This window comes from Pleurodeles waltl, chromosome 1_2 (genome assembly GCF_031143425.1).
Source record: "Pleurodeles waltl isolate 20211129_DDA chromosome 1_2, aPleWal1.hap1.20221129, whole genome shotgun sequence".
In the NCBI taxonomy this organism is placed as follows: Eukaryota; Metazoa; Chordata; class Amphibia; order Caudata; family Salamandridae; genus Pleurodeles; species Pleurodeles waltl.
This window is the reverse complement of record NC_090437.1, coordinates 1307220157-1307242149: the sequence shown is the minus strand read 5'-3', so window position 1 is coordinate 1307242149 and position 21993 is coordinate 1307220157. Positions and strand designations below refer to the sequence as shown.

At 48.4% G+C, this 21993-nt stretch overlaps 1 protein-coding gene across 2 annotated transcripts in view; it reads left to right on the top strand.

Moving 5' to 3' along the window:
- Positions 1-1516: 1516 nt before the first annotated feature.
- The window catches only part of EXOC6B (exocyst complex component 6B), a 1319737-nt gene continuing 1299260 nt past the window's right edge, over positions 1517-21993 (top strand). For both annotated transcript variants that reach the window (XM_069205590.1, XM_069205592.1), the window contains exon 1: positions 1517-1668. In XM_069205590.1, coding sequence (XP_069061691.1) covers positions 1571-1668 — 98 coding nt within the window. In that variant the 5' untranslated portion in view covers positions 1517-1570. The remainder of the gene's footprint in view (positions 1669-21993) is intronic.

Genomic DNA, 21993 nt, shown 5'->3' with positions numbered 1-21993 from the left:
GAAGAGGGGCAGCAGAGTTGTCATGCATGTTCCATCTCCAACTAAAGTATGGTATTGTCTTCTGGAATGCATGTTCAGCATGTGTGGGTTGAAAGTGGGGGAATGGGAGCAGACGTGGGTAGAGAGAGTACATCAAACAGAGAAGAAGAAGATATTGACCTGCAAGGCTTACCAGAAGCAGGTAATCCCCCTGAACACGTGTGTCAACTCTACATGAGGACGCTTGCATCCCACTCTCCCAATTCTCCTACCCAAGGTTACTCCCCAGGTTCGGGGCAAACAAGGGTAAAGAGACACCATCATGCAGAGCAGATTTTGCATCTCCTGGCAAAATGCTAAGTTGTTACAGCTTTAACTGATTCTTTTAACAGCTATCACTGAAGTTCATGACATTTACACTCACTCCTCTGTCAGTGTTAGTCAACACCAAAATTATTTTTGTCTTAAAGTGTTAATTCATTTTTAGTCTCCTCACAGTATTTCTTTTAAGAATGAGATTTATTTTTTCCACTCTAGCAAGAAAGCATGATTCTAAGACCTTCACAAATTACTACTTGCCAACTTTCTCTGGCCAAAACTAGGGTTACTTGGCTGGCCACGATGAGCTGATTGTCGACTAATGTTCCAAAGTTCTGCGCATGGTTGGTCGGGCTGGACGAGGGTCTGAGTTTGGCTGGTCACCAGGTATGTTTGTGTTCTAACATTGGTAGCTCTCCAAAAGCATCAATTTTTTATTTATAGTTTTTGTTTGCTTTGCAAAATACAGTTTCTCCCTTCAGAATGACAGTGTTGTGAGTGACACCAAGCATGCAGGGTCTAACGCCCTGTGGAAAAGGGGACCATATACAAGTTTTTATTAGTTAGGTGATTGTGACCCTTTAACTTGAGACTAGAGTTGTGGCCTGATGCAGCCAGATGCCACTCTATGGACAGTTTGTGCAGTTGGGCTTTTCAGTTGCTCTTAAGACAACTATTCTGCTAAGGGTCTGTGATCATATCTCTGGGGGAAAATTCTGCTTCTAGTTGATGAAAATTGAAAGCTTGGGGCAATGGCTAAGCTTACAATAAAGTGCCAGTCAAACGTGTTGCACAAAAAGACCTGGAAATCTCTTACATTCGTGCACTGCCAACATGAAAATTTAACAGAAAAACAGACTGGAGACTTGGCAGCCCTGGAACTAGTATCGTCCCAAGATGCCTTTTGACAACAGGCAGATGCCTATAGCTGAGACCAGATACTGGCTAAATGAAAATGGGAGAGCTGAGTTCTAATTGTGGTGGTCAGTCTTCACCCTACTAATATTTGAGTGAGTCCTTCCAGCAGTAACTGAGGGGGCTGCACAGCTTCCATCTGTTCCTCTCCCATGTGCAGTGCAGTCCACGCACTCATGTCCAGTGCTCCTTTCCTCTCCTGGACAGTGGTTGGGTCTCCCTCCAGTTGTCCACCTGGAGAGCAGAGTGGACTACATCTCCCGTGAGCCCCGGCGCGCGTGACGTCACGGCGCCGCGGCGCGCCCGGAGGGGGCGGAGCCATGGCCGGGAGGGCTGGCTCGGGCCGGGCTCAGTGAACATGGCGGAGTGGGAGAGTTTGGAGCTGGTGGCGGAGCACGAGCGCATCCTGCGGGAGATTGAGAGCACCGAGGCGGCCTGCATCGGGCCCACGCTGAGGTGAGGGCACCGGTGGTCCCCCCTGGCGGGGGTGGAGGGCCTGGGATGGAGCGGGAGGGGGTCCGAGGGCACTGCACAGGTGCGAGTTGCAAGCAGGACTGCACAGGTGTGCAGGGAAATCAGGGTCACGGGCTGTCAGGGAATCAGGTCACGGGCTGTAGGGAATCAGGGTCACGGGCTGGTCTGTTGCAAAAAGCAAGTAGGACTGCACAGGTATGCAGGGACACAGGCTGTCAGGGAATCAGGGACACAGGCTGTCAGGGAATCAGGGTCACAGGCTGTCAGGGAATCAGGGTCACGGGCTGTCAGGAAATCAGTGTCACAGGCAGTCAGGAAATCAGTGTCACAAGCAGGACTGCACAGGTATGCAGGGAAATTGGGGACAAGGGCAGTCAGGGAATCAGGGTCAGAGGCTGTCAGGGAATTGGCTATAGGCAGGTCTGTTGCAAAAGGCAAGCAGAACTGCACAGGTGTGCAGGGAAATCAGGGTCACGGGCTGTCAGAGAATTTGGGTCCCAGGCTATCAGGGTCACAGGGAGTCAGGGTCACAGGGAGTCAGGGTCACAGGCTGTCAGAGAATCAGGGTAAAAGGCAAGTCTGTTGCAAAAAGGCAAGCAGGACTTCACAGGTATGCAGGGAAATCAGGGACACAGGCTGTCAGGGAATCGGGGTCACAGGCAGGTCTGTCGCAAAAGATAACCAGTACATGATAACAAAGAATTGCACAGGTTTATAAGGTAAGGTAGAATAGGGAGCGGTAGACAAGACAGGACAAGCAAGAGCTACAAAGGCCAGGAAGGCATGTGGAAATAACAGATGAGTGCATGCACAGGCCAAAATAGAGAATATATTCACAGAAGTGTTACTAATGTGTAGCAGACGTCCACGCGGGCGGTGTATTAGAGCAAGGCAGGATTTATGTGACAGCCTCTCCTGTACACACTGTTACAGGTGCAGCCAGTAGGGGTACAGTGCTGCATGATAGGCTGACAAATGATGCCACTGCTAGAGTGCCACACGTTAGGTTGACATGGGTGAAAAGCCTCAGGATAGGCTGACATAGGTGGAGTGCCTCAGGAGAGGTGGTAGAGTGCCTCAGGATAGGCTGACATAGGTAGAGTGCCTCAGGAGAGGCTGTAGAGTGCCTCAGGATAGGCTGACATAGGTAGAGTGTCTCAGGACAGGCTGTACAGTGCCTCAGGACCGTCTGTCTCTGATAGGCTGTCTCTGGCAGACTGCCTCGGGACCGGCAGTCTCTGGCAGACTGCTTCGGGACCGGCAGTCTCTGATACACTTCCTCGGGACCGGCAGTCTCTGATACACTTCCTCGGGATAGGCAGTCTCTGGTACACTGCCTCAGGCCAGGCTTTCGGTCACTGGTAAAGTGCATCAGGGCATGTGGTAGCTGACAGGCAGGCCCTTTCTGGTAGAGTACCTCAGGGCAGTTGGTCACTAATAGAGTGCCTCAGGGTAGGCAGTTGGTCGCTGGTAAAGTGCTTCAGGGCAGGTGGTCACTTGTAAAGTGCTTCAGGGCAAGTGGTTGATGGTGGAGTGCCTCTGGACAGGCGGTTGCTGGTAGAGTACCTCAGGACAGGTGCTCACCGGTAGAGTGCCTCAGGAAAGGCGGTTGCTGGTTGAGTGCCTCGGGATTTGCGATCCCTTGGTGGTTGAGTGCCTCGGGATTTGCGATCCCTTGGTGGTTGAGTGCCTCGGGATTTGCGATCCCTTGGTGGTTGAGTGCCTCGGGATTTGCGATCCCTTGGTGGTTGAGTGCCTCGGGATTTGCGATCCCTTGGTGGTTGAGTGCCTCGGGATTTGCGATCCCTTGGTGGTTGAGTGCCTCGGGATTTGCGATCCCTTGGTGGTTGAGTGCCTCGGGATTTGCGATCCCTTGGTGGTTGAGTGCCTCGGGATTTGCGATCCCTTGGTGGTTGAGTGCCTCGGGATTTGCGATCCCTTGGTGGTCGAGTGCCCCCGGGACAGGCTGCCCCTTGGTGGTCGAGTGCCCCCGGGACAGGCTGCCCCTTGGTGGTCGAGTGCCCCCGGGACAGGCTGCCCCTTGGTGGTCGAGTGCCCCCGGGACAGGCTGCCCCTTGGTGGTCGAGTGCCCCCGGGACAGGCTGCCCCTTGGTGGTCGAGTGCCCCCGGGACAGGCTGCCCCTTGGTGGTCGAGTGCCCCCGGGACAGGCGGTCCCTTGGTGGTCGAGTGCCCCCGGGACGGGCGGTCCCTTGGTGGTCGAGTGCCCCCGGGACGGGCGGTCCCTTGGTGGTCGAGTGCCCCCGGGACGGGCGGTCCCTTGGTGGTCGAGTGCCCCCGGGACGGGCGGTCCCTTGGTGGTCGAGTGCCCCCGGGACGGGCTGTCCCTTGGTGGTCGAGTGCCCCCGGGACGGGCGGTCCCTTGGTGGTCGAGTGCCCCCGGGACGGGCGGTCCCTTGGTGGTCGAGTGCCCCCGGGACGGGCGGTCCCTTGGTGGTCGAGTGCCCCCGGGACGGGCGGTCCCTTGCTGCTGGAGAGGGCCTCGGGACGGGCGGTCCCTTGCTGCTGGAGAGGGCCTCGGGACGGGCGGTCCCTTGCTGCTGGAGAGGGCCTCGGGACGGGCGGGCCCTTGCTGCTGGAGAGGGCCTCGGGACGGGCGGGCCCTTGCTGCTGGAGAGGGCCTCGGGACAGGCGGGCCCTTGCTGCTGGAGAGGGCCTCGGGACAGGCGGGCCCTTGCTGCTGGAGAGGGCCTCGGGACAGGCGGGCCCTTGCTGCTGGAGAGGGCCTCGGGACTGGCGGGCCCTTGCTGCTGGAGAGGGCCTCGGGACAGGCGGGCCCTTGCTGCTGGAGAGGGCCTCGGGACAGGCGGGCCCTTGCTGCTGGAGAGGGCCTCGGGACAGGCGGGCCCTTGCTGCTGGAGAGGGCCTCGGGACAGGCGGGCCCTTGCTGCTGGAGAGGGCCTCGGGACAGGCGGGCCCTTGCTGCTGGAGAGGGCCTCGGGACAGGCGGGCCCTTGCTGCTGGAGAGGGCCTCGGGACAGGCGGGCCCTTGCTGCTGGAGAGGGCCTCGGGACAGGCGGGCCCTTGCTGCTGGAGAGGGCCTCGGGACAGGCGGGCCCTTGCTGCTGGAGAGGGCCTCGGGACAGGCGGGCCCTTGCTGCTAGAGGGCCTCGGGACAGGGGGTCCCTTGGCGGTCGAGTGGCTCGGGACAGGGGGTCCCTTGGCGGTCGAGTGGCTCGGGACAGGGGGTCCCTTGGCGGTCGAGTGGCTCGGGACAGGCGGTCCCTTGGCGGTCGAGTGGCTCGGGACAGGCGGTCCCTTGGCGGTCGAGTGGCTCGGGACAGGCGGTCCCTTGGCGGTCGAGTGGCTCGGGACAGGCGGTCCCTTGGCGGTCGAGTGGCTCGGGACAGGCGGTCCCTTGGCGGTCGAGTGGCTCGGGACAGGCGGCCCCTTGGCGGTCGAGTGGCTCGGGACAGGCGGCCCCTTGGCGGTCGAGTGGCTCGGGACAGGCGGCCCCTTGGCGGTCGAGTGGCTCGGGACAGGCGGCCCCTTGGCGGTCGAGTGGCTCGGGACAGGCGGCCCCTTGCTGGTTGAGTGCCTCGGGACAGGCTGACGCCAAGAGAGGGTCTCTGGGCAAGCTGACGCTAGTATGGAGGCTGAAAGTTATAACAAACCTCAGGAAAGTTGTAGATGGCCACGTATTACAGGACAGTCTGAAGCTGGTAGTGCACCCGAGAATAGGGAGAAACTGGAAGAATGCTATGGGACAGGCAGATACTAGTAAAGATGCACCGGTTAGTCGAGGAGAGCTCTAGCTGATACTCGTTGAACACTGCATCTCAGACTTGCACTGGTGGAGTACTCCGTGCCAAGTCTGTGGAGTGCCATAAGACAGGTTGGCTGTGGTGGATCACCGCAAGCCATGCAGTGTGTACCTATGGGTACGGCAGGTACTGGGGAGGCACTACAGGTCTGTATACCAGTTGAGTGCCCGCAGGACTGACAGGCCATGGGTCAGGATGGCACTGCTAGAGCGCTACTGATCCGGCTGACACTGGTGGAGTGCTACTGACTCGGCTAACACCAGAGGTTACATGACCACATGAAGCACACAGAGAGCAACAGAACAAGCTGATGTGGGTAGAGCCCCAGGAAAAGTATTTCATTTGTAAATAAAAAAGAATAATAAATAAACAATTAAGTGCCGGGGCCCTTGTGAGGAGCCACTGCAGCTTTTACCACCCATTGCCTCTGCCAGCGGTGCCAATGACGGAACTAAAACAACTACTAACCATCACACAGTGAGACAGTGCAGACTATTCAAGGCTCCCGAAGCTATGAGAATGGTTCGGGCAGCGGGTAGCAGTCATTTTTGTAATGATAGTGAAATAATAAACAACTGTTGGTGTGCTAGTCTCAAAATCAGATGGGCAATGCCACCCTGTGGCAGACTGTCATAAGTGCCAATGTTGACAATTAAGTGCTAGTGCCAAGCACCGGAAATCACCAGCTCAAATTAGGCACCGTCCATGGAAAAGGCTGGTTTGAGAAGAACCACAGAGCTAGTTGAGACCACTAGACCAAACAGTGCAGGCTGACGTAGTTGGAGTGCAGCAGGAAATGCTGAGACTCGTGAAGCACCATTAAGTCATGTGTAAAGCGACACCAGTGGAGTACCAATGTGGTTAGGTTGTCTCAAAGCACTTTCATATAGGTAGGCTATAACCGAACAAGCAGGTAATTGAAGCCTAGTGTGAGATGCTGACATGAGTAGAGTGAAAAGAGTAAAGCAAAACAGGGCAGGTTGATGCGAGCCACCACTGGTCAAGTGCACACAAATAAAGTGCCACAAGGCAGGTTGATGCAAGTAGGGCAGCAGAAAACAGACAGATGCTAGTAGAAAGAGCCACGGGTAGGTGCTGTGGGACAAGCTTGTGCAGGTAGAGTCCACTGTGAAGGTTTATGTGCGTAAAGTGCCACAGGCTACGTCTGTCCTTTGGCAGGCAGTGAGCCACAGAATAGGCATAAATCAAGTAGTCTGACAAATTCACTTATCGCAGTAAATTCGCTTACACATATTTTAAACATGCACACACGTGGCATGCGCTCACTGATGCCATTTGTTTTATTAAATCTTTAAGTTTCTTTATTTGAGCTGACATTTTTTTCTAATGTGTAAGTGGTGCATTATGCTGTGACATTACGTTTGTATGGAAGAAGTTGAGCTCTAGACAGGAGATGGGAAGCGTGAAGCATATGACAATTGTAAGCACTGTGAGTATCATCCCTGAGGAGCTAGTTTATGTTCAAACATATTAAAGAAAGACATGCTGCCTGTCACCGCATCAACCTACTAGTGTTGCTTGATTTCCCGCTGGCCTGGTGAGTGGTATGTGTGCATGTGTATTGTCCTTCTTTTATTACATTCATTTTAACAAGGAATGCATTTCTATGCATTGCTGTGTTGCAAAGGAACCTGGCTTAGTTTTATTTTACATTTTGTTACATTGCCCCATGCCCCCTACTGAAGAGACAGCTTCCTCTCTCTTGTTTGATCTTGACAGCTGACAGCTCTATTGTGTGATGGAAACTGGTACATTGTCCTCTCCTTGTGTTTTTCCCAGTTGCTGAACATTTGTTGGAATAACCTTGATAATTTGTGTGAAGTATCTTAACAAAAGGCTTTATCTAACTGTCATATGGTCAGTGTCTGATTCCCATATCTAAGGTGTACTGGGCTTCTGATTGGCGGGACTTCAGCTGTTTATGATTGGCCGTTTATTCTTGTATCTGTGATTTTTCTTTTCCTGCGCTCTTTTCCTGTTGAAGTGTAGACCAAGCTTACGTGAATAACAGTTCTAATCAGGCCTTGGTATAAAATGTGAGATGTCACAGCACAAACAGAGATGTTTGTGGAAAGAGTCATCAGGTTGCCATAACATTGCTACAGGACAAAAGTGTTTTTTCAAGTCGTTGGAAGGGTTTCTTTGCTTCTTTCAGGTTGCATTAAACAGTTAACTGTGGTCAGGAGTAGTCACTGCTATAAATTCACTAATAGTGAGACCTGATAATTGCTGCATTTATTTTTTCGTTCTGCAATGCTAGCCGATCTTCACAGCCTTCATATCTTCTATTACTTTTGCAAATGGCGCAGCCCACACATTTCTCTGAAGTCGCATGAATCACCTTTCTAGTTTATTGTAAACATGTTGGCTTGTAATCGCTGCAGAGCTGCTTTTACATGCTTTTAATGTTCATGGAGAAAATATAAATATATTATTTAGTATAAAATAAAACTGTCATAGAAATTGCATCTTCATGGGGAGCAAAATTGCACTGTGAAGCTCTGTCTTAAAGTTTTTAACTTCTGTGTTTTTAAGAAGCTCTGTCTTAAAACTTTTTCACTTCTGTGTTTTTGCACTGGAGTGGAGTCCTCGCCTGTTAGAGCGGGACCGCCATTTTTGTTGCAGTTCTAGTTGTTGCCAGGGAGGCGCTATAGAACAATTCGACTGGCGCGACCGTGTAGCGCTGTTGCTCTTCGTGGGGAGGGAAATTGCACTGTTAAGCTCTGTCTCAAAGTTTTTAACTTCTGTGTTTTTAGGAAGCTCTGTCTTAAAACTTTTTCACTTCTGTGTTTTTGCACTGTAGGGCAGTCCTCGTCTGTTGGAGCGGGACCACCATTTTTGTTGCAGTTCTAGTTGTTGACAGGGAGGCGCTATAAAACAATTCGACTGGCGCGACCGTGTAGCGCTGTTGCTCTTCATGGGGAGGGAAACTGCACTGGGAAGCTCTGGCTTAGAGTTTTTAACTTCTGTGTTTTTAAGAAGCTCTGTCTTCAAGTTTATTAACTTCTGTGTTTTTGCACTGTAGGGCAGTCCTCGCTTGTCAGAGCGGTACTGCCGTTTTTGTTGCAGTTCTAGTTGTTACCGGGGAGGGGCTATAAAACAATCAGGCTGGCACGACCATGCCAAAGGCAAGGCCGTCTGTGCCCCTCTTCATTTGACCGCGCTCAGTGTCAGCCATGCTGCCGTTGGCATGCCAGAACCTGAGGAGGCAGTCGGGTCCTTTACTGCTAACAGGATTATCGTTCAAGGGACCCGGGGGTAAGCCGCCTCGCGCTCTTTTAGCACCCAATGATACAAAAGTAGTGTCCATGCCATTGCCTCTATGTGATTTCAGTGTTAAGAGTACGCAAGATTCCTCTGCTGTTAGCAGTATGCATGCCTCATTGAAGTGTGACCTTCTGAACGCCAGATCCTTGGTAAACACTCAGCAGAAATCAGCTTGTTACTTGAGTTAGGAAATTGGGATGTCCTATTTATCACAGAAACCTGGACAACCACTGAGTCAGTGGTGGATCTAGGTAAGGCCTGCCCTGTGGGTTTTAATGCCCTCCATTAACTCCGGTTGAATAAGAAGGGGACGGAGTGGGTATGCTATATCATGAAAAGTGGGATTTCTCAACTATTTCTGTGGATAACTCGGACGGTATAGAGGTGCTGGGGTTCTCCCTTAAGTTAAAGAGGGATTGTGCTTTTGCAGGGGCTCTATGTGATAGGCCCCCTAAAACCCGATCTTGCATCTTCATTCATTTATAGAGTTGCTCGCCAACATGGCTCTGGCCCACACTAATTTCTTAATCCTAGGTGATTTTAATTTATGGGCAGAAGGGGGAATTGTCTCCCCCCTGGCAGAGAACTGTGGAGTGCGTGATCGCTGGACTTCAACAATTGGTCCATGGCTCCACTCATCAAGGTGGCCATACACTTGATCTCATTTTTGCCACTGATGGCTTAATTTCAGTAAATTAGATTACCCCTCTATGTTGGATTGACCATGTGCTTATTTTGTTCTACCTATTTTTGCAGAAACCGCTGTCCATGGCACAGACTTGTTAAGCCTTCTCAGGGTCTGGTTTTTGACCTGGATAACTCACTAGGTCCTAAGCCCTCCATTGAGACTAATTGTATTATACTTGATGATGTAATCACAGCTAGGTTAGATAAAATGGTTCCCCTTTCTAATCAGAGACCTCAGACACCACCATCTGCTCCGAGGTATAATGATGCATTAAGAGCAGCTAAGCTAGTAGGTAGGCAGTTGGAAAGGAAATGGCATCAGCATTATGCAGAAGAGGATAAGCAATAGCTTAAGAATGCCTTGAATAAATACAAAAAAGAGATTAGGAAAGAGAAGGCTGATTTCTATACAAACTCTATCCTACCTTCAGACAGTGCTAAAAAGGTGTTTGAAACTTTTCGTGACTTGAAACATGAAATAGTTCCCTCACAGAAACCATGTGATGATATGGCGGTCTTCTTTGAAAATAAAATTAATACAATTTTATGGGACATTGATGGCTCTTCCAATGTGGAGCAGTCACTTTCATAGGGAGGAACCACCTTGGACGTTGCCTCCCGAACTGACAGTGATGATTCGGAGAGGTTACAGGATCTGACAGTGAGATCCAACTGTCAGATCGACTACTTTGACCCACTATCTGTGGAGACTTTCCTCAGTATTGCATTGGTCAGAATCTCTGTCAGACCCACCTCCGGCCAGACAGTGGGAAAAATAGACAGACAAGCTTATGCCGCCCTTGAGGTCTCTATGTGATCAATCTTTGAGTCCAGGGATGGTACCACGCACTTGGAAGAAGACCATAGTTATGCCCTTACTGGAAAAAACCTTCGTCAGACCAGGAAGTACTGGTTAACTATAGGCCTATTTCCCTTCTCCCCTTTCCGGTGAAGATCCTGGTAAGTTATGTTAGTAGGATCCTATTCCAATATCTGGAAGATCATTCTCCTGGAGGATGAACAGTTTGGTTTAAGGCACGGTCATGGCACTGAGACAACCCTACTCCGCGCAGCGGATGAGATGCACTTGACAGTAGATAGCGATCAGCCTGTAGTGTCAATTTTGCTTGATTTGTCAGCAGCATTCGACACAGTTAACCACAACACCCTGCTTGTCAGACTAGCATCTTTGGGTTTTGTTGCCATTGTGTTAAACTGGACAAAGTCCCGTTCGCAGGATCGCCACCAGGCGGTGGCTCTGCCTCCCTATCGTTCGGACTTTAGATGCATCCAACATGGAGAACCGCAAGGCTCTGTTCTTTGTCCGGTTTTATTTAATATTTTCATGAATCCATTGATTTATTTAATACAAATGCATAATATCTCAGTGATTAACTATGCTGGTGATACACCATTGATTCTGTCTTTTAACTAAAATCATCAGGACGCAGTATTTTCCTTCGGAAACTGTCTGATTGATATTGTAAAATGGATGTACATAAACTCCCTTATATTAAATGGGGATAAAACTGAGTTTCTCTATTGTTCAACTAATAAGGTCCTGTTACCTCTACCCCATAATTTTTCACCACTACCTACTGAAGTGGAGAAGTGCACCTCAGAGGCTGTTTGTCACCTTGGTGTCACATTTGATGCACATCTCTCTTGTACATAAAGTGGCTGGTGTCTGTTTTGTGTTACTCTACAGCCTAAGAAACTGTTCCCACTGTTACCTGTGCATGCCAAGCCATCAATTGCACAGGGCATCATACTTAGCCGGCTTCATTTTTGTGATGCCATCCTCCTTGGAGCTCCTGATTTTCTGATTAAGAACCTTACTGGTCCAGACAGCTGCTGTGAAACTATCGCTGAATAGGCATTGAAGGTCCTCTGCCTAAAACGCTCTCATGAAATAACATTGGCTTCCTGTGGAACAGAGGATTCTTTTCCAAATTTTGTGGATTGTATTTAGGCCCTTGCAGGAAAAGGGCCTGGGTTTGCTGCAGGGTAGACTGAAAAGACATGCCCCAAGTAGACCTTTGCGCTCTGCCACTGCAAAATTTTTGCAGGCTCCCAGGTTCCAAAGAACTCAGTGGAGGCTGGGCCTTTTCTATTAAAGCTGCTCAGGTGTGGAATAAGCTCCCAGCCACTCTGAGAGCTTACACAGATCTGCTGAAATTCAGGAAAGCCCTAAAGATATGTCTGTTCCCAAAACAGTAATAGTCTCTGCTTGTTGCTTTTACCTGCAACTTGCTCCCTCTGTTTAACAACTTGTCTCAGTGCCAGGATACCAGTTTGGTCACAGTGCACTTTACAAACGCTATATAATTATAATAATGTTCTATATGCTAAAAACAAATCTGCTGCTTAGCCTGAAGCCTCTGGTGTGAAATCAGTGCTCCATAGGTGCACTCATTTCACTCACACTGATAACACATTTGTACCACTTAAAGGTTCCACTGAGATACCATTTGATAAAAGTCCCAAGTGATCCAGTAAATACCTTCTCGTGAAAGATGTACTATTTTAAATGATGGTTTCCAATACGAGAACACAAATAAAGGGCCTCATTACGATTTTGGCGGTCTTTTTGTAAGACCGCCGAAGCTGCTACAGGCAACAGACCACCAGTGCTGGCGGACTGTTGCCTGCGATATTAGTAGTCATTGGAGGACTGAGGCAGTTGCATCGGCAGCACCGCCACACCAGCAAGTCTCCGCCCGCCGTATTACAAGCCGTAATACAGCTTGGCAGAGTCCTGCTGGTGTGGTGGTGCTGGCGGTGCAAGACTGCCAGGACCCATGTTTGCGCGTGTATGGGGGTGGCTGAGTGCATGTTTACGAGTAAGTGGGGGTGTCTGTGCGGATGTGTGTGTATTCTGAGGGGTGTGTACGTGAATGCATGAGTGCATGAAGGGGTGGGGTGTTTGTAAATGTGTGGACAAGTGGGGGGGGGGGTGCATGTGTGTGGATGTGTGGGGGTGCGTGTGCCAGCGTCAGGAATGGGAACCGCCACGGAAAGCCTGGCAGTCTGCAGCCTTGTAATCTGTCCGGCAGGCTGAGGGTTGGAGGTGCACACCATCGACCGCGTTGGTGCAACCACACCGGTAGGCCAGGTGGTGTTGTGGAGGTTTGGCTTCTGCCAAACTTCACAACTTGTGATGTGGCGGTCTTTACTGCCGGGTTGTGGCGGTAAGACCACCATGGCGTGGCTGCCGGTCTGATGACCACCAGCCTTGTGATGAGGGCCCAAGTGTCTTCTCGAAGAATACTGGTGCCTTAGATGGAAAGGTGAATGCGCAGAGGACCCTGCACAATCACCTTGTCAGCGTCGGGGCCTGACCTCATCGGCACTCGTTTTGTTTACTTCAAGCCCCCCTCTACTTCAGCATCGTCAGCCACCTCAGAGAGGTGCTCTCACGGTCCCCAAGATGACCACCTAGATCGGGTTTGCCACCGAAGAAGCTGCGATGTTGCCCTCGGGGCCCTCCTCTGCACGTCTGGCCATCACACCTGTCAGTTGCTTGAGGGCCCCCAAGCTGTAAAGTAGGGGGGAAAGGAGGGTCACAGAGTGGAGCTCAGAGGAGGACCGTCTCTACCTTGGCCACGCCCGATCGATATAAACTTTTGAAAAATGTCAGTTTCCCCAACTGCTTACAATAATTTGTGCCGTTCACGCTGCCTAAACAGATCACAGAAGTTCTACTCCAAGCAGCAGGCCGTGGGTTTTCTTGTTGAAAGTAATGTAACTTGAAAGGTGACTAGTTTGGATTTCCCACAAGACTGAAATGATAATCCTCTTTTGCCAGTGATTAAAGCAATTTAAGGGTTATCCAGCTCTGAGTGGCAGTCTTCGTGTCTTGCAGGCCATCTTAAAAACAATTGAAAGGGAGTGTTGAGTTTTTTTTTTTTTTATATGAATATTTGTAGATTGCACTGTGAATAATCAAATGTATGATCTAATAATCAGATGTATCTGTGTGGTCTCCGCTTCAGTTTATGGATGCTCCAAGGTTATGTGTTCCTTCTGGGTCCGTATCTGTCCACTCCTCAGAAGACTCTTGGACCGCTTTGGAGGAGGACCTTGGTGACTCTACACTGGATCTGGGATTTAGGGTGTGATCATGTTGACAAGCTCCTGATCCTTACCTGCATTCTCTTTTGCTCGAAATGATGAAGATCTCTTTGACTTGACCAGTCTAGTAACTAATGTTTGGGACACTTATGATGCGTTAACTGCTTGACTTGTCCACCCTCTGACTAGCATCCTTCTTTGTGGGGGGAGGGGGGGGTCTTCTTTTGCAGATGACACTTTACCTCTTATCTACTCTGGTCCTCTATATCCATGTTTTCCTGTTACTCCTCCTGCCCTTCTTATGACACAGCTGTTACCCCCTGCTGACACCAGCATTCTTGCCCTTGCTGGCATGTTTTCCCCCTTCTGTATTGCTACGTAGCTTCCTTTTGTCAAAGTCTACCAAGTCTGCCTCGAATAATTAACTTCCCTTCACAATTAATGGCCTCTGTGAAGGGAGATAGTTCAGCCTCATTGTACCTTAACAGCAGGTTTGTTCCAGTACTATTGCTTCTCTGAGTTTGTTGAATGTGATTTGCATAGAATACAACACCCCCACAGCAAAGTATTCATATCTTAAACATATTACTTAATTTTGCAGTTTAAATTTAAGGAATTCAGGCAGAGAATGGCGAAAACAAACTTCATGTAGCTGTTCACTTAAATTTGTGAAGTGGGTTATCTCTGCGGTGCAGATGAACAATGCTGGAAAGTTACTGGCTGCGCTCCTTCAGCCAAGTCAAACCTTTTGGGACTCTGCTTACTGGACAGAAGATCTTGCAAAGGCTGAGCACTTTCCTGCTCCGCGCCATTGTGAAGCTGTGACTTCCCACTCTGCTTGTACCAGGAGTTTGACGCCATGCAGGACTCTCCTACTAATAGTTGAAAGCTCTTGAAACTACAACTTCCAGTAATGGAGCTAATGGCTATCTTGTCTGTTGTAGGCAAAGTGAAACAATAAATATTAGTCAATCAGTGCTTAAGTAAAAGGGGAGCATTCGTCTTCAGCACCTTCCTAGAGCCAGCTCCTTCCGTATAAACTTTGGCGTCATGCCTGTATGCATGACAGTGGCACATACTAGGGCAAGGGCTCAACAGCTTGTGAGCATGTTACATGCATGTGCATCAGCTTACCAAAAGAAGGGGTTCAGAAATAATTTTTAGGCAGAGCAGCGGTGGATAGCAGCATCAATGGGCGAGACATTTATAAAGTATTCACAGGGGACACCTGAGTGCCTTGCATTTCCAACTCAAGTAGGCAGGTCCTGTGCTTTCTGAGGGCCTAGTCTGTGACTTAACCAAATCCATTGACTTATCGAATATCTTATTTGTACACTAAGTCAAAGGTGGAAATGGGACATGGTGTCCAAATGAGTGACACTACATATTTCTAACCCTATAATAATGTGTCAAATTTAGAGTTGCTCCATGATGGAAGTTGGTAGGAATTTTTCTGAATAATGCCGGAGTTCCAGACTTACTATTCCTTGTAGTGAAACATGGGGAGAGTTAAGAGAATCACTGATGAAGGTGTTTAATTTAACTGGGGCCTTGTTACATAGCCAAAGAGCTGAGTGTCTTGCTTTGTGTTTGTTTATACCTCACCATATATGCTCTAGTGTACTTGTTAAGATCCATCGTGTATGCTGCTTTAGAAGCCTTCTTCAGCTCCCTTCATGCACATTGCCATAGAGGCCCACCTTCACCACAGCTTCGGTGTGTGGGTTAGAGAAGTCTGCCTTCATCCCCCTTTTCTGCTTGCTGATGGAGACCTGTGTTGTTCTTATCCCTGTCGAGTGTGCTGACAGCTAGGCATGAATTAATTCTACATCATGCAGCCATTCAATCCACTTCCAGCCACCTTCAGCATCAGTGGATGGAGACACCTTCCTCTTCATTTTTTTGTGGAGATGTATTTTGCTAGACACAGTGTTAGAAATGGGTTCTCTAGGTGGCAGTCTGTACCTTGTCCAAGTAGGGACCCTTATTTTAGTCAGAATAAGGGAGATACCCACTCAGATAGTCCCTGCTCATCCCCATTGGTAGCCTGGCATGAGCAGTCAGGCTGATCTCAGAAGCAATGTGTAAAGCATTTGCACATAACACACAGTAATAAATGAAAACACTACAAAAGGACACCACACCAGTTTTACAAAAATAGCCAATATTTATCTATATAAGACAAGACGAAATACAATCAAAATCCACCATACAGCAATAGATATATGAATTCTGCAAGATTTACTCAAAATACAGTTCTTTGAAGTTGATAGTTCCACCTGGGGCGATCACGGCGTCATGATCAACAAAACCAACAGTTCAGGCCAGCCGGGGCATCGCGTGCCAGCTATTGTGTCGGGAATACCCGCAAACAGTACCTTTTGGATATGCAGGGCATCATGATCCTCGCGGGGAGCTCTGGAGAGCGGCATCACTGATGTTGCGTTTTCAGTTCCGGACTTGGTGCGGGGGTCATTGGACCCTTTAAGTCACATGCGTTGCAGATTGAACTCCGGGCTGATGAAGTCAGGAGCGCTGGCGTGGATGGCGTCGGGGCCGCGGTGCGAAGCAATACGATGCGACGTACAGTGCTCACAGGTCACGGTGCAGGCAGCGGCTCGGTGACGGTGTCCAGTGGCGTCAGTGAGACCATGGCTGCGGTAAGAAGTGGGGCGGTGTGACGTGCGGTGTCACCAGGTCATGGTGCAGGCAGTGGCGTTGTCGTTGCTGAAGCGCTGTCGGTAGGCCCAAGCTGGCTGTGCAGGATGGGACGGTGCTTTGTGACCCTCAATGAACAGTGTCCACAGGCCATAGTGCAGGCAGGAATAACTGGTGACGCCCACAGGTTGCGGTGCGAGCAGCGGCTCTGTGAAGTCATCCGATGACGGCGTCTGTGAGACCAGGGTCGCGGTGTGAAACGGGGCATTGCGACTCCATATGGTGTAGGCAGGTCATGGGGCAGGTCAGCGGCTTTGTTGGTGGCGTTGCGGTGGTTTCTCCTCTTGAACAGCACCAAACACAGTTCCCAGTGCTGCAAGTCGAGGAAACTGAAGTCTTTGAAGTTGTCAAACTTCAAAGAAAAGTCTCAAGTGTTTGCAAGATCCTTCCTTGTCCAGGCCAATCCCAAGACGCACACCATGGTGGTTGAAGACTGCATTATGTGAGGGCATGCACAGTCCTTTCAGGTCTAAGTGACCAATCCTCCTTCCACTCTAGCTCAGGTGGCTCATCAAGATATGCAGGCTACACCTTAGCTCCCTTTCTGTCACTGTCTAGAGGAGAGGTGTGAGCAGCCCAACTGTCAAACTGACCCAGACGGGGAATCCACAAACCGGCTGAGTCACAGAATGGTTTAAGCAAGATAATGCCTACTTTCTAAAAGTGGCATTTTCAAACTCATAATCTAAAAAACAACTTCTCTAAAAGATGCATTTTTAAATTGTGAGTTCAGAGACCCCAAATTCCATATTTATATTTGCCCTCAAAGGGAATCTGCACTTTAAAGTTATTAAAAGGCAGCCCCAATGTTACCCTTTGAGGGAAATAGGCCTTGCAACTGTGAAACCCGAATTTGGCAGTATTTCACTGTTAGGACATGTAAAACACACCAGTACATGTCCTACCTTTTAAATACACTGCACACTGCCCATGGGGCTACCTAGGGCCTACCTTTGGGGTGCCTGACATGTATCAGAAGGGAAGGTATGGGCCTGGTAAGTGGGTACACTTGCCAGGTCGAATTGCCAGTTTAAAACTGCACACACAGACACCGCAGTGGCAGGTCTGAGACGTGATTACAGAGCTACTAGTGTGGGTGGCACTACAAGTGCTACTGGCCCACTAGTAGCATTTGCCCAGGGAACCTCTAGTGCACTTTACTAGGGACTTTAACCAGTAAATCAAATATGTTAATCATGGATAAACCAAACAACAGTACAATTTACACCTAGAGCATATGCACTTTAGCACTGTTTACCAGTGCCTACAACACACTTACAGTAAACACATTAGATGAAGGGATATCTTAATACAATAATATGTGTGCTATTTTGTTTCTCTAGTTCGTTTCTTATGGGCTTTCATAAGGGCGAAAAGTATTTCACTTTAATTGTTGTTACAACTTTTGTTTTTGGTTGTACTAGGTACTCTTGGCAACATGACTAGCTAGAGAATAGTTTTGATGTTAGGAGTAGATGGTTGCACGTCACAATAACAAATACAAAAATATTGATCTGCAACAATATAGACTTCAAGCCATCAACTTGCACACTATTGTCAAGGTAAGCATGCATGAAGTATGTAGATTTATATTTCCACAATCTACTTACCTCAGTGGTATTTTTCTGGTTGATATCTTGCTATCACTACATTTGCAGGTCGATATTGTGCTTCCACACCATTATGGATCAGGACTCGGTGTGTGCCTGTGTGTGTGGTTGTGTGTCTATGTTCAGCAACAGAGGGTGCTGATTGTCCACCTTCTTAAATTAATTTCACATAATCTCATATATGTGTCTATTATGCACCAACAATCCAGCACATAGTGTAATTTGCTTGCACACCCGTAAGGTCTACATAAATTCCGACTGAGTGACTGACAGGAAAGTAGGGAGGAACAATCTTTTTGTTTCTAATTAAACTGTAAAACCCATTTCCTTTCAGCTGTTTCCTTTTTTTTTTTTTTTTTTTATTTGCTCATGCTCATTCGACCATGAATGCAACCCGTTTAAGCTTTGTTAAACCTCTACTCAAAGGTCTGCACTAATTTCTCATTCAGCTTCTAATCACCTTTAAAGTTCAATGCTTGGTTCACAATTCGGATCATAGCTCAGTTCCTGGTTTTCCGGTTCAAAGACCGATGAGATACATTCTGTGCCATAATTTGAGATCATCTAATCAATTTATGGGACGTTTAGTCTGGAAGGTCAGACCTTTGCTGCCCTAGGTCCCAACTTGCAGAATTCCTTGTTAACTGGTCTTAGACATACAGTCTTTTTTTGCTCTTTAGAAAAACATTAAAACCTGTCTCTTTCAGAGAAATTAAGCTATGCTGTTTTCTAGTTCTAGAAACTGTGTTTTTGATTGAAGGGATGAAAACCCTTCTCAATCAATAATCCCAGTCCTTGTCAGAGTGAACCACAAAAGTCAGTAAATAAACCTGTGCTTTACCCCCTGTTAGCTTGGCACAAAAGCAGCCAGGCTTACCTTAGAGGCACTGTGTTAAGGTATTTATGCAGCACACAAACAGTAATAAAGTGAAAACATAAGCGATATCCCACGCCAATTTAGAAAAATAGACTGCAGTTTAATAAATGAAATGAGACCAAAATTAAAAAAAATCCAATCAGTAGAAACGAAGCAATGCAATTTTAAAGGTTTAAGTAAAAATAGCTCCAAGAAGCAGTGCTAATTATGGGTATCTGCTGACTCTAGAAGAGGACACAGTCACAAGTCAAGCCAACCTTGATGGATTGTGGGCCAAATACGGGAGCAAGTCAGTCCTTCTGAAAAGGTTACCTTCCCAAAATAAGGCATGCAGAATTCAGAGCTTCGGGATTCTGTAGGGGGAGCTCAGCTGATGCCTGCTAGAGGGGCCAGGACCTGGGGAGGTACCTATTGGGGGGGGGGGCAAGAACTCACTCCAGCAGAGGCCATCAGGGCTCAGGCAGATCCAGTTGCAGTAGGTCTGCTGGGCAGTTGCAGGAAGACCTTGGGAGATTGTTGTGTTCCTGTGGCTCAGAACAGGTCAGTCAACTGACTCTTAGAGTCACTTTGGTAGTCTTGGGATGAAGCAGCAAGGAAGACCTCAAGCAGCAGGGCTGCCCTTTGATAGCATTTGCTCGGCGTCCGTACTCGGAGACGCCGTGTCTCTTCAACACTTATTTGGTGTTGAAATGATTCTGAATATCTGGATCTGAATCTCCATTTATGATATGAGATACGTTTGAAGTACATACATATTCGGATAATTTTTATTACTGCTAGATACTGAATTGTTGTGGACGAATAAGCCCTGAAGAAGTCGTAAGGGATTTAACATTTCCCAAGACGAAACACGTGTTGGCTGGAATTGCATTTTCTTTGGATATATGACTATCTGATGTGAAAACACGTTCTGAATAAACTTTGGATTCATCGGATGACTCTAGAACCTGTTTGGTGTGATATGGACTGATATTGTTTTCCATGAGATTTGTATTTATATTTCTACAAGAGGGGAACCTCATTGTGTATTTTCTTAGCATTTGGGGGGGTCCTCTGAGGTGCAAAGTAAGCCTCAACCAACCGGGAGGTCTTCTAAAGTACAAGGCAGTCCTTCTGGGGGCCCTCTGCAGGTCCAGGAGTGAACTGATGAGTGGCTCAGGAGGTCCAGTATTTATACCTGGTGTCAACATTTAAAATGGGGGAAACTTATAGTCCAACTCCAAATCTGATTCTGGAAAGTTCCTTTCTTTCCCCGACTAGGCTCCAAGTTGTTTAGAGTGACAGTAGGCTGGTGTCAAGTTCATTTGTGAGTGTGCTGGAGGCAGCCTTTTCACGTAGGATAACTGGGGCAAGGAACAGCTCCGCCCCTCCTATCCTGGCAGGATGGCCCTCCACCAGCTCCACCCAGGTCCTCTTGTTCACTCTTTGGGCCGAATACGCATTCCTAGTGGGAGAGCAATTAGCAGGCTCAGCCAGCTGGAAAGTCCTACAAGGCCTCAAAAAGTGCGATTTTCAAAACTGTAATCTTGATTCCAACGTTTCCACTGAAGAGGATTTTAGAATACAATGAGTCCAAACATGACATTTCTACCTCTTTCTCATTAGTTAACACTATTAAATGTAATAAGGTAAACCAATGGTTTCCCATAGGAGAGGTAGGGCTCGCCGTAATGATAAAAGACTTTGGCAGTTTTTTACTACCAGGACATATAAAACTTAAAACTACATGTCCTATCCTTTGAATACAATGCACCATGCCCTAAGGGCTGTTTAGGGCCTACAACAGGTATGACTTATATGCATTAAAAGGGAGGTTCAGCCCTGACAAAAAGGTTTTGCGCCAGGTCGAATTGGCAGTTTAAAACTGCACACAGGCTGCAAAAAAGTGCGAATTGTACCATGTTTTAGGCAGAGAGCACTTGCACTTTAGTACTGGATAGCAGTGGTAAAGTGCACATAGTCTAGAAGCCAACAAAAACTGGTTCTGAAAACAGGGGAGGTGAAGACAATGTTTGGGGTGACCACTCCACAAGTCCACCCTTCCAGCTTTGACCCTGTTTACACCAGAAGACCTTTTGATGGCAGTGTGCTTTATCAAATGCCTTTAACCAAACCCAACGAAGGATTATAAGAACCTTTTCAAATAGGTGTTCTCCTCATCCTTGGATTCAGTCCTCTGTAGCGGAATATAGTGCACTAATTATTTAAATATATCAAATCTTATATTGGTGCGTGCACAATATGATATGTACGTTCCAGTCCTCAGTTCTACATTTTTAAGGTCCACTTACTTGAATTCATATTTCATATGTCTCAGGAACCCCCCCAAGACTGATTTTGTGGGTTTTTTAAGCATAAACACGCAAAGCACATTTGTTATCTTCTTTGGGTGTTTAGACTCAATTCAATGTCAAAAGAAGCGCCTAGTTGACTCTGTAAATGGGCTGACCCCTACCCATATGTTCAGGGTGAGCAGCTCCCTGCGTTCTGTGCAGCACAGCCGCCTCCCTCTCGTTTGTTGCCTCTGGATTTCATTTTGGTCCTTCTGAGCTTCTGCGGCAACAAACTTGGCGTAGAAGGTGTGGGCGACTGCTAAAGATGCTGAGTCAATATCATGGCGCGTGGGTTCTTATGCCTTCCTAACATGAGGATGAGATGGCTTTAGCCTCCCAGTGCACCACTGTTGTGTCATGATGAAACTTTGGGAGCCTGCTACTCGTGCTGGAAGGGAGTGAATATACTAACGCTGACTGGGCTGCTGGCGAGTGCTCCACGTTTCTCTGTAGTTCTGGTCTTTAATTTTAGTCACAGGGCTTTTAAGCTTAGAGGAAGTGTGACACACCCCCATGCATTGCATCGAGCTGCACGCCATAGTCTCATGTAATGGTGTTTGGAGATTTGCCTAGAAGCAGCTGGAGATGCCGTCTCCGTTGCAAATCCTGGATTTCCTTGCGGTAGCCATGGTAAGATGCTGGGTACGTGCAAGGAGCCCAGGGGAAACAGTGATTTCTCCTCTCCGAGTCCAGATCCCTGGTGCCTGCCAAGCTCCGAGTCAGCAGCGCCCGATCCTTTTGGCACCAGAACAAGGTGGCAATATCTTCTCATCTGTCGTCCTGAGGGCATCTAGGCTCCATAGTCCTAGGCCACAGCGGGTGATTGCACAAACGACCCTGTTTTTTACAAAAGGAGGCTTCTTGCTTTTGCATGGAAATAACATCAGCACAGGCAGCAGAAATGCGGGTAAGGAAACATTCCCTAACAAGCATTTGC